Below are 16,043 nucleotides of genomic sequence, written 5' to 3'. Positions count from 1 at the left end.
GGAAAGTATTTTGCGACGAATTACTTGATTCGTCGCAAAATCTGCAACGAATTTGATTTTCGTCGCCAAATCTGCGACGACGAATCTTGTATTCGTCGCCAAATCTGCAACGAATCCCAGATTCGTCGCTAAATTACATTAAAAACCCTAGATCCCGATTCCTTTTCTTTCTCTCATTCTCTCTCGCGCTGAACGTTCGCTCCTCCGCTTCTCTCCGCCGGAAAACTCCATCTTCGACCGGATTTCTTCAACGAAGCAAGCTTCCAACCTAGGTATGTCAACCTAGGCGCCGCCGCCACCTCCAAGTAACGGACCATCTCCTCCTCCCGCCGCTTCGTCGATGGAAGATCTGATCGCAGGTCCTCTCAGCTCTCACTAATCTCAAGAGTTTTTAGGGGGTTTTTCCTTCTCTTTTCCAGAAAAATCCTTCTTTTCAAAATTTGATCGCTTGCTGAAGGGATTCTTGCAGCGGTTGTGCATTTCCAAACGGGTTTAGATTTTAGGGTTTTGTAAGCGTAGGACTCAAGAAAGGAGGATCGAAGCCTTACCTAGCCAACTAGTTTATTAGTTCAAACTATTGATTTGATTAGCAATTAACCATGCGCAAATATGATGGGCTGAAGTAAACTAAAATTTTGAGTAGACTTTACAATTATCTCAGTTTGCCGTAATTTATCTGTTTTATTTAGTTTTTCTGATACCAAGGGCATGCAGTTGTTAAGTGAAGATTTTGAACATTTTTCTTTCTAAATTCACATATCAATAGAGAAGAAATGGAATTTCTAGGAGTTCATGACTTCCTGTGAGCTTATGGCTTGGTTCTTTATTATGAGAACCTGAGAAGGTTGACATGATGCCCATTTTATTTGTGCAGAAGCAATGGCGACTACTGATAACGATGCTGAAGAGGTATGTGAACTTCTATTACAACCAATGGGTAGCTTGTTCATATTTGGACATTGTAATCCCTGCATAATAGAATGATGAAAGGATTGGTATTTGGAAACTTCCTAATTCTTCACCTAGTATGTTACACACTCAATTTCACCAGAGATAAAAGTCTACGGACATCTCTTAGCTTACAGTTAATTACAACCAACTCATGTCATTATATTGTTTGTCAACCAACAATGCTCTGTATTTCTCTGTGACTATAATAACAGAACAAAACATCATAGGTCGCCACAAGAACATAAAGAGAGCAACTAACTACATGAAATGCTCCATTGAGGTAGTCCTGGAAGAATTAGGACGAAGTTTGAGAGTTCCTTATCTAGAAACAAATATCATTTCTAAGTTCTCAGAATAAATACAGCTTAGGAATAACACTATGTTTGAAGGCCAATACCATGTTCAATGGTTTAGTTATGGTTTCTGAATTGTTTTTGAAGTATTTCATTAAGTAGATTGAATCAAAAGACTACATGGACCCAATTTCTATGAGCTAAATATGATTAGCATACGGTTTCATCTAGTGAGATCCTCGAGAGGAAATATGTAGATGTTTCTCACATTTGTCAGCTTAAAGGAATGATTTCAATGCTATGGCAACTTGGTAATTCTCCTGCTCATGTTTGATTTCTGTTGCAACTTTAGCACCTGACAGTTCATTTAACAACTACCTCAGTTCTCTGTGATTAATAGCCTCTTTTAAATGTTTGTAGATAGCTGGTGCTTCACTTTTTGACATTTTGTTGTCGAAATACAATTCAGTGACTTGCTTAAAACTTGCATGTGGTATGACGGTGTTTGTACAACCTGTTCTGGTAAATCTTTGAGTGCTTCACTTTGGTAATTATTCTTATTCTTATTTTGTCTCAGTGCCGTTGGGGATGCTTGCGTGGCGATCGATGAATGGGTCCACAATTCTCAAGTAGAGACCTCACTTAGCAGCAGTCTCTGGAGAACAAAATCTGACATTGTACCAGAGTAAAGAAGTCATCATCCAGCTTGTTGATGTACACACGTTGATATGATGTTGGTTTGGACTTATAAACATGTACACATGTCTATTGTTGATCTTTGAATGTATTGTAGCATTTGGATCTTTGTATGGATTGTATCATTTGGATCTTTGTTATTAATGTTATATGGATGTTGATATTGAAATGAATTTTGTTATTGATTGTGTATTATATTGTGGATGTGGATGTTAATATTTGCGACGATAGATTCTATATAATTTGTGAATCGATCCGGTTGGATCGATATTTTATGTATATACGGAATAATCAATAAATAAGTAGAATAGGAATTATTTTTTAAATTTTGCGACAAATTTTACGATGAAAATGGAATTCGTTGCAGATTTGCGACGAATTCTGCGACGAAAATAAATTCGTCGCAAATCTATCGTAGTGATATTTTGCAACGAAAACCATTTTCGTTGCAAAATTCGTCGCAGATTTGCAACGAATTTCATTTTCGTCGCTAATTTGCGACGAATCATATTCGTCGCAAATTTGCGACGAATAAAATTCGTTGCAAATTTGCGACGAATTCAGATTCGTCGCAAATCTGCGACGAATTCTGGTTTCGTTGCAAATTTGCAACGAATTTTATTCGTCGCAAATTTGCGACGAATCAAAGTTCGTCGCAAATTTGCAACGAATTCTGCGACGAATTTAAGTTCGTTGCATATTAGCGACGAATTCAGTTTTCGTTGCAGATTTGCGACGAATTTGATTCGTTGCAAATCTGCGACGAACATAAATTCGTCGCAGATTTGCAACGAATTTGGCGACGAAAATAGCTTTTCGTCGCTAAAATTTGCGACGAAATATAAAATTTTCATCGCAAAAATTTGTGACGAGTTTATACCAACGAACTAGGATTCGTCGCAAAGTTCGTTGCAAAACGTTTTGCGACGAATTTTTTTTTTAAAATTCGTCGCAAATTTCGTCGCTAATTAAGGGTTTTTTTGTAGTGAGAATAATCGCAAATCATTAGAGAGGAATCAACAATTGTTGCTTGTAGCTTTGAACTAATGCCTAACTTTGTTGTTTGCCTTGGATTCTCTGGTGGGAGAAGGCGTCAGGCCCTAGAGTGTTTAGAGAAATGAGTTATTGTGCCAAACGGGAGCAACATGCTGGTGCTACTAGTGTTTTACCTCTTTCCAATTATATGTTTATGTTGTGGTTGGTTAGTGAATGTAACATCGTATAGAGTTACGGTATCTAGTTTTAATTTGTTGTTTAACTGAGCATGTTGCTTGATGTTTCATGTTAACTGAGGATTTGGTTTCAATTGTCAAAGACCTCTTTGAAAAACTGCCCAAATTATTTCTAGGTCAACCCAAATCCTAGTCGAGGAGACAATTAATAAAGCTTGACCCAAACCTTCCTTGAGCCAATGTATGTCTAGATGGGCTAACAAAACATTATTTATGTCAATTCCAACATCGTAAGTCAACCTAGTCGATTATAGGTCAACTTAGTTATCTCTTGGGTTGACCTATCCATAGTAGAAGGTTTTTGTGCCATGTTCTCTCATCTTAAGTTTACCTATGCGTTTCCTTTGGTCTACCTAAACTGACGAGTGTGTTGGATCATCCAGAATTGCATGTCCATGTCAGCTTACCTCTTTGCTTAGGCTGACTTAACCTGAGCAATTTTCACCCTTAGCTCCTACTCTGAAATTTATTACAGTGGGGTTGCAATTTGTATTGGTCACGGACAATCTCTGAAAAAGAATGCATTCAATATTGATAGACAAAATGTAGAGAGCATAATAAACACCCTAATGGAGATGTCTTTAGTTTCTACACTGTTTATAAATGTAAGGCACCGTTGCTCCAAACCACAGCATACTACAAGAACGCCATCAATCACAACAGTACATGTATCTGTCACAGAAAAAATAATTGCAGTGGATGGCAAAATAGAACGCACATTCTTAAGAACAAGATCTCAACAAGTATAATTCCAGAAATCATACTTTTATTCGCGGTGCAATCTTTATAGCATTATGAAAAAAAACATAAAGCCAAAGCAAACGGACGAAGACCCAGTTTTCTGTGACAATCACATAAATGGGAATCTAACAGGAACCAATTTCAGACATAATATAACCACCATACATATATATCCTATCTGAGATTGGTATATACCAAAAACCGTGGTCATGGAATCTACAAACCATTGAGAAACATATATTCAACCAACAGAAATGTAGAAGAGTGAAAGAATGACAAACATAAAAAAAAAAAGAGAGAAAAAGTTGAGCTACAGTGTGAAAGAAGACGTCCACCTCTTTAGATACTCTTTATACTTGCAGAAATGTGCTTGCTAACCATAAAGACAAATGACGAAGGATTATATTAGTCTATTGCACAAGCTAGCTACCACTGATTTGGGAAAGCTTCTCTGTAGTTCAAATCTTCCCCCTGCATCACCTGCCTAATTGCAGAATCAGTTACTCGTGTATTCAAGAGCCTTTGATTTAGTCTATCTTTTGGTGTAAATTTCTTCTTCAACATTGATGACAATGTGGGTTTCTTTTTCTTTGGTTCATTTTGGTTTTCTTGTAAGGCTTCTCTATATTCTCCAGAAGCTTCTGAGTATGATGTGGAAGCAATTGCTGCTTCTCTCAAGACCATGTCATTATGCTCACGAACTTTTGCAAGTTTTGCCCTCTTCAACAGCTTGTCATTTCTCTCTCTTTCCCGGGCATTCTTGACTGCCTGTTTTGCCACTTGCTCAACTGATAACTTGCTCAGCTTAAGAGATTCTCCTACACACATGCCATCACTTTGTCCATTTGTAGTGATGGAAGAAATTTTTTCAGTTTTCCCTTTATTAGATAGACTTTCACCTAAAGGATTTCCATTAGAATCACGTGGAATAATAGGTCCATGGAATGGGCATATTCTCAAGTCCCTTCGTTGACAAAGGCCACCCTTTCTTAAAGGAGCAAGGCATGGTTGGATTTCTACCTGCTCTTCTTCATATACAGTATGATGAACGCTCAGCTCAGCAATCTTCTCAGCAGGAATAACAGCATCAAAATCCACTCTACCCCAGTGGCTCTCTAGTTCAAGCCCCCTCTGGTTTGCCAAAACATCTCTTCTTGAGCCCCAATTATCCAAGAATGGGCCCCAAGTCAACACTGGTGCTTCAGCCAAAAGTCTTGACCTTGGAGATGATGAACCAGAATTATCAAATAAGTTATTTTCACCTAATGGAGTTGCATTCTTGTCTTTGCCCATAGTTGGAGCATCCACAGGATTCTGAACTAAGCTTTTGTACCTGCTCGACTTCTCCAATGTGCAATCTTCTATTTTACCCTCTTCCCAAAAGTCTTCCTCTTCCTCATTGGAAGGGTCATTCAGAACACACCCTAATTGAACACATCTATTTCTAACAGAATGGATATGCTTTTGGATGTCAATCAATTCCTTCAATGCAGTTTCCCTGAATCTGTTGTCACTGAGCTCCACTCTGATAAGTACCGATATCCACTCTCGTATCAATGTCAAATGTTTCAAGACTAGAAGTTTGAACAACTCTCTCAGTGCATCAAAGATGGCTTTGTTATCACTATTCTCTTGAACCTTTTGACCCTCCTTCAGTGATTCTAAACGAATTTTCCTTAGTGCAAGTGATTGAAATTCTTCCAACTCTTCTTCCTCAATAAACTTGTGTGGATAAAATACTTCTTTTTCATTAAAAATTTCTAAACACTCTTCAGCCTCATCAATTGTAGATTGGATCTCACTCTTGATAGAAGGGAAGTTTTCCTTTAGATTTTCAAACTTATTGAGTAAAATCTGCTGTGTTCTTATTTCCCTTTCTCTTCTCTCTTGTTGCAAACGAGCTGCATTTTCTATCCGATTGGGGAATTGGTATCTGAGAGTGTTCTTTAGATACTCAAAACCTAATCTTAGCTGTCTGTAGTAAATTCCAAAGGAAGCGTTCCATTTTTCTAGTAGCTCTATGCTCATTTTCTGCAAATTAGATGCAATGGACAAAGGAGGAGGAAGAGGCATATTTCTCCTGAAACCAACACTTAAGCTCAAGAACTGGTCGAAATGAATCACTAGAAGAGATCTAAAAAGCTTTGAACGCATGAAGAGTTCATCAATGATAAGAACAGCCAGGTATCGTACCTGCAATCCAGCAACTTGATTCAATAATTACAGGACAGGATTATATCCAATGTGAAATGTAAGACAATTTTTTACAGGAAAGTTGTGGATTTTACAATTGGAAGGAAAAGATAAGACAAACTAAATTAGTTTGAAACATATTGCAGATCAATATAAATACTTTGTTTCTGAAATCAAGAGAGAGCAAGTTCAAGAATTCTTTACAAGATTCTCTTACTTATTGAGGAAGGTTTGTTTAACGTAAAGGAAATATCAAGTTAATTCGTACAAACATTTCTTCAATAATACAGTAGATAGGCTTTCCCTTCCGTTTCCATCAGAGAAAAGATAAAAGTTAATTTGCGTAAAAATCATAAGTTTCATCATCAGCTAGCCTGATAAATTTTCAGCAGGTCAAGAAAAGAATATCCCACCCATCTAAAGGCAAATCAAAACCCTAATTATGCCGAAGATCTAGAGCAGAAAGGGGAAATCTGGAGTTTGGGGGTCAATTATTGTACAATTGAGGTGAACTAACTCATAATTAATTCCATTGAAGGGCTTATCGATTGAGAACCTGTGAGTGGGATTTTCGCATCTGGAACATGAGAAATTGGACGGCGGCACGGACCTCGTCATCGGAATAGCGGATGGTTAAACTTATGGCTCTGAGGAGGTGAGGATCGACCTCATGCGCCGTCGAGTTGGTCGCCTTCTCGATAAGCCTCAGCACCGCCGGCGCCGGTTCTTCCCCCATCTCCTGTTCTTCCGCTCGCCTCCTCCAGGGGGCCATTTTCATTTTTATGCCCGGACCCAGTCGACGTCAGGGTCGTGGCCCACGACTTAGGCTGGTTGTCGGCGCAGGTCTGGTACCATCGTGCTTAGGCATATTTTTAAAAAACATAAAATAAAAACAAATAATTTTTTAAAGATAAGTATTTTATTATTATTTATTTAAGTTAATATCGACTAACTTTAAATTCTTTTTTTTTTAAATAAACATCTAACCCAGACATCCACGGTTCGATCCCCACTACGACGTATTTGCAGAAATTTTCTTCTAAATGAGGATCGCAATCAAAGGATGCTGGGCATCTGGGTTGGCCGCTGCGTGCGCTTCCCGATTTACCCTGGTGACCGGTGGGAAACTTCCGTGGGACCGGGCCGGTCACCCCCAGAGATTGAGTCAATACGACTAACTGGGATTATCATTTTTTTAATAAATAAACATCTAGACTGGCCGCTGGACTGACCGCTGCGTGCACTTTTTGATTTATCCTGGTGGCCGATAGAAAACTTCCGTGGGGCCGGACCGATCACCCTCAGGGATAGTCAATGAGGCTAATTAAGATTTATTATTTTTTTATAAATAATATTATTTTGATCGACGAGAAAAATAAAAGGATAAATACTCAAATTTTAATAAAAAATATTTAAATTTAATAATATTAGATGTAATAAAATAATTATTATGATAAGATATTATGAATTATTTATAAAGGTTTTTATATATATTTAGGATCGTTTTTTCAAAAAATGATGGGTTGACAAAGATATTTTATATAAGATATGTTGGTGCAATCAGTTTCTGTTTCTGGGATTTCGACGTTTAATAATATACTTGTGTCTGATCATAATTGATCAAGAGTTGATTCTGATCAAGTCAAGATTGATTGACTAATAAAGGAAAAGTCTAAACATATTAAAGGTGATTGAATGCTTACAAAGTAAAGTTTAAGTAGGTCAAGGTTGATCCGATATCTGACAAAGGAAGTTCATGTAAGTTGAGCAAGACTGGATATTTGACAAGTCCAAGCAAGTCAAAGTGATCAGATGCTTAACAAAAAAAAATCTTAAAGAAGTGAACCTTAGATAGTGAGGAGACTCAGATAAGTGAACTTTGAGCAAAGAGAAATTCTAAAGGAATGATCCTAGTTAGTGAAAAATCTTTAAAGAGTGAACTCTAGACAAGGGATAAGTTAGTAGATCAAGTAGACTAGGATTTGCTTTGTCGTGTGTGTTTGTATGGTTGTCTTGCATGAATTCGGAGCTAGAAGCAAGATAGAGAGCATACAAGGGCAACCGGATGCAATAAGATCAAGTTTGGAATCAAACTTGACTCGGGTCGAATCGGTTCAGTGGACCGAATAGCCGGTTCGGTTGATCAGAAATTGGTCCAGTCGATTTTGTTGACCTGGTTTGGGTTCAAACTCATATCGACGACTGGGTTTGGTTCAGTCGATTGGAAAATCTAATAACGATGAGATCGCGAGGCTCGATCCAGATCACAAAAAACTTGGTCACAGGATCAAGTTTGACCAAGGTTTAATCGATCGAACAGAGTTTATAGGTCGACTGAAAAAGCTCTATAAAAGAACTTCGAGATCAGCAATCATGATATCAATTATCTACACTCAATTCTACTCTTCTATGCTTGAAGGAAATGTTAGGATCGGTTGGTTCGCTAGAGGGGGTGAATAGCGTTTTTCGATTCTTCTTCGATTGTTTCTCTGCAAAAGTGTTAGCGGAAGCAAAATATAATAGAGAAAACAATAGATCAACGCTAACCCGGTTTGTTTACTTGGTATCCACCTCCGCAGAGGTGACTAATTCAAGGATCTACACGCACGCACACACCCGCTGCACTATGAATCGTCTCCTTCTCGAAAATCTCGAAGGCGGAGAAACCTTTACAACTCTTTCGTTCTCCTCAAGAATGATATGAAATAATATTTAAGAGGAGAGGAAGAAAGCAAAGAATCAGAGAACAACAAGTTCTCAGAAGAAGCACTAAAGAATAAAAGAATGGCAAAATTCATAAGTTGATCTCGAGCAGGCTTCTTTTATAATTCTTCGACATCAGTCGACTGCTGGCAGGGCCAGTCGACTGATGGCTTCAATCGGCAACCAAATCTTGCATTAAAGCGCATTAAATGCTTGCCATCTTTCTCCAACGTTCAAATAGCAGTCGACTGATCCAAGACCAGTCGACTGGTCTCAGTCGACTGCTGGCAGGGCCAGTCGACTGCCCAGTCGACTCCTGTCTTCCTCTAGCTCGACTGATTTTTCTGTGTGCGTCTGATTTATGAGCAGTCGACTGGTGAAGCTGAAAAATCTCATTTCAGCTTCTCTTGACCTAGACCTCGGCCTTCAAACACCTCCCATAGTCTCGTGCCTTCGCTGGATGCTCCATCATCCTTGCACTAGCTTGAGATGCTTCCATCAGCTTCGTCATGTCAAGTCCTTGCCAAGACTAACCTTAGACTTTTCCTTACCAAGACTACCCACTTGGACTTTTCCTTTTCAAGACTACCCACTTGGACTTTTCCTTGCCAAGACTACCCACTTGGACTTTTCTTTTGCCAAGACTTCCCACTTGGACTTTTCTTTTGCCAAGACTACCCACTTGGACTTTTGCCTTTGCCAAGACTTCCCACTTGGACTTTCCTTTGCCAAGACTTCCCACTTGGACTTTTCTTTTGCCAAGACCACGCTTGGACTTTCCTGCAAACTTGCATCACACATGTTAGATCACAAGTATTGCCTAACTTTAAACATGGTTTAGCCAAACATTGAAACTCAATGCACTTGGGGCAAAGATTGCACCAACAGGAAACCCATCAATACACTTCTTGTGTGACCAAGGAAGCGTTATGAGGAGTGCAAGGCATTCACGACTTCCACACCGATCAACACTTGAGTTTGTTTATATTTCTTTACAAGTTTTGTTCTTATTGTTTTATATATTGTGCTTGATTGAATCTGTAAGGGGTTTTTCCACCTCTGAAAAAATTTCAAAAATGAGATAAGCTTAGTGGGCATGCTCCTGCTATACATAGGCCTTAAAATACTAACCCTAAGAGATTTAAGAACCATGTAAACCTTGTGTGTCTTTGTTCTTTCCTTAAGTTATTTATATTCTGCTGCATACAAACTGTGATAAAGGAAGAAAGAACGAATACAACTCGAAATGCTAGATGCACTATTCACTCTCCTCTAACACGTCCAATGATTATACAATTGGTATCAGAGCTGGACGTTGATTACACTAATCACTGATGACTAAGGGTTTTTATGATTTTAATTGATTCAATTTTGGGCTTCTACTTGAAAATAAATTATAAAATGAATCGATTTGATCGTATTTGTCCTATATTGCATGATTTGAGGCTTGATATAATTTTTATGATTTAATGGTGAATTTTTGCATTAATTGAGTTTAATTGCTTGTAGGGCTCAAATCGGATCAAACTCGAGCTCAATCGCGATCAAATCAAGCCAAATCGAGTCAATTTGCCCAAATTGATCAAACCCACATGGAGGACATGACCTAGATCAAGCCCGATCAAGATCCCTAAAATTTTTGGAAGCCCTAGACTGCCCTAAACCCCAGATCAAGCCTGCATCGTCAGATTAAGATTGGACGGCCCAGATTCTGTGATTAATCGGCATATAAAACCATAGCTTTAATCGATGAACAGTGGCTGCGCCACTATTCATCGTCCCAAAACCGCGCCCGACGCCAATCCTCTGCTACACACCGTAACTCCCAGGCCAGCCCCGTCCACCCAATTCGACTCCATCGCGTTCCCTGATCCTTGAAGAAGCTGAAGCCGACCGATTGGGTGAAATCCGGCGACCGGACGGCGCGCGACGGCGGGGGTTCTTCCGGCGGCGCCAACCCTTGTTTCTTCGAAATCCGGTGAGTTGCTGAGAAATCCGAAGCCGCCAGCTGACGAGGGGTTCTCTGAAGGTTGCGGAACACATCTAAAGCTTCAGCAAGTTCATCGGCGCAAGGAGGAAGCAAGGAATCTGGTTTTGCCAGCTGAAAACGCGCTGCACAGTGTTGTTTTTGGCCGGAGAGGGTTTTTCCGGGCAAATTCATGGTGCTGGAAGCGGCCAAACCACTCGACGACCTATCCGAAGCTTCCAATTGGATTCAACAGCGGTTTGACACCCCGCTGAGGAAAAACGAAGGAGAAGAAGATGGATTGGATGAGTTTACTGCTTTATTTCTGCATTTCTGTTAAACTTTCAATTTCTGAATTGTAGCTAATCTACATCTTTCGTAACCTTGTGAATTCGGTTCCTGGTCAGTGTTTAGCTTTTGTTTGGATTCTGATTTGTCATCGAATTTGCTTAGCTTCCTGAGATTGCTCCTCTAAAACCCTGAAAATCAGTTTCTGATAAACTGTTGTGTGCCATTTTGGCACTGTTCCGTGCCAAATAGATTTCAACAATTCATAGGTTGGTTAGCTTAGATAAAACAAATTGATTGCATTGTAGGATTGGTTAACTAGGTTTAATGGATTTTGGTTGTTTAATTCCTTGTTTACACCATGAAACTGTGAAATCCCTTTTGCCATAGCATTGAGTTTTTAATTAGTTTGCCCTAGGGTTTGATTTGCATTTTAGGTTTTATTCTTTTACTTTGCATCGAATTGCATTTTAGGTTTACCGTGATACCTTGGTTGCATAGTTTCATTTTTAGTTTAGCGAATTGCATTTTTCATTTACTTGCTAATTTTAATTTGCATTTCATTCCAAAATACCTAAACCTCCATTTTTATTAGAAAACCCCAAAAACACGACACCTAAGCTCGAATTAAACGATTTTCTACTAGTCCTTGGAAAAACACGACTCGAGGCCCCTATACTGCATTTATTTGTATTTCTCGTGGGTTTTCGATAAATTTATAAATTCTAATTTGCAACCCTACTCGTGACATACATATCAATCTAGGGTTGTCAATCACCTAGGGAGCAAACAAGCTAGAGGTATGATTGTAGTTTCAAGTTTTAAAATTCATATTATTTGTTTTAAGTATAGGGATAGAGGACACCACCAAAATAAATGTCCTATTATTAAGATTTGGATGGCATAATTGGCAGTAAAGGAGAAACTTGTAGGATCTATCCGAGGCTTGACAGAGCGAATAGCATATTCATCTTTTTATCATTTCCTTTTCTATTAAAGTCGTTAGTAGCAGTGGAATAATAACAAAGTAATACAAAAAGAAGGCACCAAAATTTTAACCTGGTTCGGCACCCCTCTAGCGTCCCTACTCCACCTAGGTACTAAACCATGAATCCACTAATTTTTTTCTCCTTTCAAAGGTGAAGAAACCTCTTATAAAATTCGTAAAATACAATCACAATAACAAAATAATAAGTAATTAAGTGCGATAACAAGAAACAAACTCGTGTAGATCCTGTTGGAAACCTTGAATGTCATAGCACCTTTCTTAACGCTTTCCAAATCTTATGAACGGAGTTTATAACACTTTCTGAGCACTTGAACTAAAATGGATGATAATCATTGATGATGGAAGAGGTTGTCTCAAGTCTCTTTTTATACTGCTTGATCGACACTCTCCTAATCGACTAAAAACTCCTCCGGACGATTGGACTCAGTTGAAAACTCAATCCTCCTTTGACTCAGTTAGAAACTCACTCCTCTAGTTGACTAGAAGCTACTCCGAGTGACTAGACTCAGTTGGAAACTCAAACCTCTAACAACTCAATTGGAAACTCACTCATCTAGTGAAGCTCCTCCAGTCGATTGGAAGCTCCTCCGATGACTCAATTACAAACTCAATCCTCTTTGGACTGAGTTTTCACTCTCAGTCGACTAGAAGCTCTCCCAGTCGCCTGCAAGCTCTCCAGTCACCTAGACCTCGAGTCGCTTGGAAGCTCTCCTAGTCGCTTGGAGTAGTTTGTTCTTCCAAACTTTGTCCAGTTCTCCTAAATAAGCTTTGATCTCTTGAGTCTTCATCCAGCTCCTGCAATAAAACATACAAGGAACACGCAAAATATATAAAGCCTAGTATTTGGTTTACCCTACTAGGTTTATTTGCTTGGAGTTCACTCCTCTAAGACTTCTCCTTTGCCAAGTGTTTAACTCCCAGCTGACCCACTTTAGACTTAACCGAGTTAACAATTAGGTCTTCTCATGCCTAGCCCGGCTAGAACTTTTACTATCTGATTCCCAACTAAGACTTCTATTGCTTAGCCCTATTAAAACTGTAGGATCTGTGGAGCGCACTAGAGGGGAGTGAATAGCGCGTGCTTCATTTTTCTTTGTTTAGTTTGTTTGTTTCTATCATAGACAACTTAGTAGTGGATTAAATAAACAAGCACAGGGACTCGCAGAATTTACTTGGTTATAACCCCCCAGGATTAATACATCCAAGACCTATGTATGGGAGGCACTCGTCCATTAGTGTCTCCCTTTCTGAATCTTATTCAGAGGCAGAACAACCTGTCTTACAGTCCAATCAAAAAATATAAATTAAATACAAGACAATAAGGAAAAAAGGAATAGCAAACTCTCGTGTAACCAATCTAGAAGCCCTAGAACACCACACACTCCTCTTGAAACTTCTCCGGTTGCACAGGCATGACTTCATTCGTGTTGAGCAGCACCACAAGATGAAGAATAAGGCTTAGAGAGATTATCTCCTTATGGTGCACGTTCAACCTCTTTATGTAGAGTTTTTCGTGCGCTTGGATCCTTGTCCGGGCGCCTGAATAAGATCTGATCTGATCCGATCTTCTCCAGGCTTATTCTTCTTGATCTGAGCGCCTGGAACACATAGGGGCGCCTAGACTATCCAGGCACCTAGAATAACATCTCGGCGCCCAGATCCAGTTAACTCAGGTTTGACCTAAGTTGACTCTGTGCTTGGTTCGGCTACTTCTGTGTGTTCCTCTATGCTTATTTCGTCATGCTTCTAGCTCCTGGTTCCTGCAAGATAAACATACAAACACGCAAACAACCTAAGCCTACCTATAGTCTATCTGACTTACTAGGCTTACCTAAGTCTTACCCTGTAGGTCTAACCTACTAGCTTACCCTTGCCTAACTTCTTGTTAGAATATGTTAGATTTGAGGGGTGTCCTAAGGCAATCACCTTACGGTTATACTATTTATAGGATAAATAGTAATTCACTATTTGAGTGTACATGTTCTATGCGTTTGATTGGATCTTAAACTCAATTACTAAATGTCCGCAATATGATTTATAACATAAGAGAATTTGTGATTGAATTACAACTAGTGAGCATCTCTATATGTGCAATTATGAATGTATTGAAATTATCCGTAGTCGAGAAATTGATGAGCACTGACATCATTGATTCGGTTGAGACTAGCATGTTTAAACTTCTTGGTTAGCCAAGCAGCCGATCTCGCTAGTTGGAGACATTGGATGTTGAGAGTTAAACGTGGATGCTGGTTAAAGGTAGCCAGTTCATTAGAGTAACTTGCCTTGAGACTTTATATGGTTCTATACATATGTTAATGAAGATTTTAGTGCAGCTTAAGTGTCAGTTTCCTTTGATTTGCGGTATTCAAGTCACCTTGGTCGTAAAGGCTTATACTTTTGACATCATAAGCAAACATCTTTGAGGATGTGTAGACCCGAGATGATTGGGTATAAGTCAAAGTGTCCGAAAGTGTTTAAATATCCCATAGAGGATTTACAACTTCTTTAAAAAGGAGACGTATACCCTGCGGCCACTTGTCAGGATTGTTACTAAAAGTCTTTGGCCAAAGCATTACATGTCAAGGGTACAATACTCTTGGATACATGTACAAGTAACTTGAATTCATAGGATAAGAAAGCTAGCTTGGGTTAGGTGTGACGTAGTCAGTCTAGTGGGGACTGACACACATAGATCATGTCCTGAACCAAGCGGGTATAAGATGGTGAAAGGAACGAGACACGTTTAATTGGAGCTGTTGAAGGGTTTAAAAATGTTCTGGAATCAATCATTGATTTTCTGATCAATTGGGGATCATGATGTACTACTAGGTGTCACTCATGATCGTTCCATAATTAATGGTTAATTACAGACGACCAAGATAACCGAGAACCTATTGGGTCACACACACTACAAGTTCTCCAAAGAACTTAAAACGAGTTTGAGAATTAGATTATCAGAATGAGAGAAATAAAGTCTAGTTGGACCGGACAAAAGACAATATGATGGAATTCGTCTTATGAAAATGAAATGAACGAAATTGATTTCGTTCAAATCAGAGATCGTTTGGACATGAGAGAAGCGACCTATATCCTCGACATTAAGATTTATAGAGATAGATCGAAAAGGTTGCTTGGTCTTTCGCAGTCTACATAAATAAATAAGGTGTTAAAAGTAGTTTAGCATGCTTAAATCCAAGAAAGGTTACACCTTTCGAAGTCTACGTGTCCACAGACAAAAGACGAGAGGATTTACATGAGTAAGATTCCATATGCTTCGGCAATAGAATCAATCATGTATGCTATGATATGTACGAGGTCTGATATATCATGTGCTTTGAATGTCATGAGCGAATACCGGTCAGATCCAAGAATGGATCATTGGGTGACTGTCAAGATAATTCTTAAAATATTTACGAGAAAATAAGGATTTATTCTTGATATATAGAGAATGTGATATGGTTACACGCTGATATACGGATACCAACTACCAAATAAGACAAGGATAAACCCAAGTCATAGTCTAGATACATAATTACTTTAAATTATGGCGCAATAATTTTAAAGTGTTTTAAATAAGACATCATTGCAGCATATGAAGTAGTAAATGAAGCGGTTTGGATCAGGAAGTTCATTACTAAACTTAGAATGGTTCCAACCATCGTTGAAACATTACTTATTTACTGCGACAACAATGAAACAATCACGTAGGCGATGGATCCTAGGTCTCACCAAAGATCCGAATATGTGCTTTAGTGAGATCCATTGATTAAAAAGATCATTTGTAGAAGAGAAATATAATTCAAAAAGAATCCCACCGAAAGAAATTTTATGGATCCTTTAATCTCTACCTCAAAGTAAATTTGAGGAACACATAGAGACACGTGGTATTGGATACCATAGTGATTAGCCTTAGTACAAGTAGGAGTCTGTTAGATTTGAGGGGTGTCCTAAGGCAATCACCTTACGGTTAT

General features: G+C 38.8%; 1 protein-coding gene and 1 long non-coding RNA gene across 3 annotated transcripts; one reads left to right on the top strand and one right to left on the bottom strand.

Annotated features, from left to right (window-relative positions):
• The first annotated feature begins 264 nt into the window (after positions 1 to 264).
• LOC141835704 (uncharacterized) lies at positions 265 to 2,135 on the top strand. The gene is made up of 4 exons (XR_012602408.1): positions 265 to 359; positions 875 to 909; positions 1,665 to 1,737; positions 1,822 to 2,135. It is a non-coding gene; the product is annotated as an uncharacterized LOC141835704 (long non-coding RNA).
• A 1,818-nt stretch (positions 2,136 to 3,953) lies between these two features.
• LOC141836382 (UV-stimulated scaffold protein A homolog) lies at positions 3,954 to 6,884 on the bottom strand. Of its 2 annotated transcripts, none has more exons than XM_074723860.1 (2): positions 6,663 to 6,884; positions 3,954 to 6,106 (listed from the first exon to the last, which is right to left on the bottom strand). In XM_074723860.1, exons 1-2 carry the CDS (start codon positions 6,882 to 6,884, stop codon positions 4,340 to 4,342), a joined length of 1,989 nt encoding a protein of 662 aa, XP_074579961.1. In that variant the 3' UTR covers positions 3,954 to 4,339. The 2 variants fall into 2 exon arrangements, with proteins under 2 accessions (XP_074579961.1, XP_074579962.1); XM_074723861.1 differs by having other exon boundaries at positions 3,954 to 5,993; positions 6,663 to 6,815.
• Positions 6,885 to 16,043: the final 9,159 nt, after the last annotated feature.

This window comes from Curcuma longa, chromosome 10 (assembly GCF_044706935.1).
Source record: "Curcuma longa cultivar G26 ecotype Majalengka, Jawa Barat chromosome 10, ITB_CL_G26_1.1, whole genome shotgun sequence".
In the NCBI taxonomy this organism is placed as follows: Eukaryota; Viridiplantae; Streptophyta; class Magnoliopsida; order Zingiberales; family Zingiberaceae; genus Curcuma; species Curcuma longa.
The sequence above is the reverse complement of the archived record's forward strand: the minus strand, read 5'-3'. Positions and strand labels throughout refer to the sequence as shown.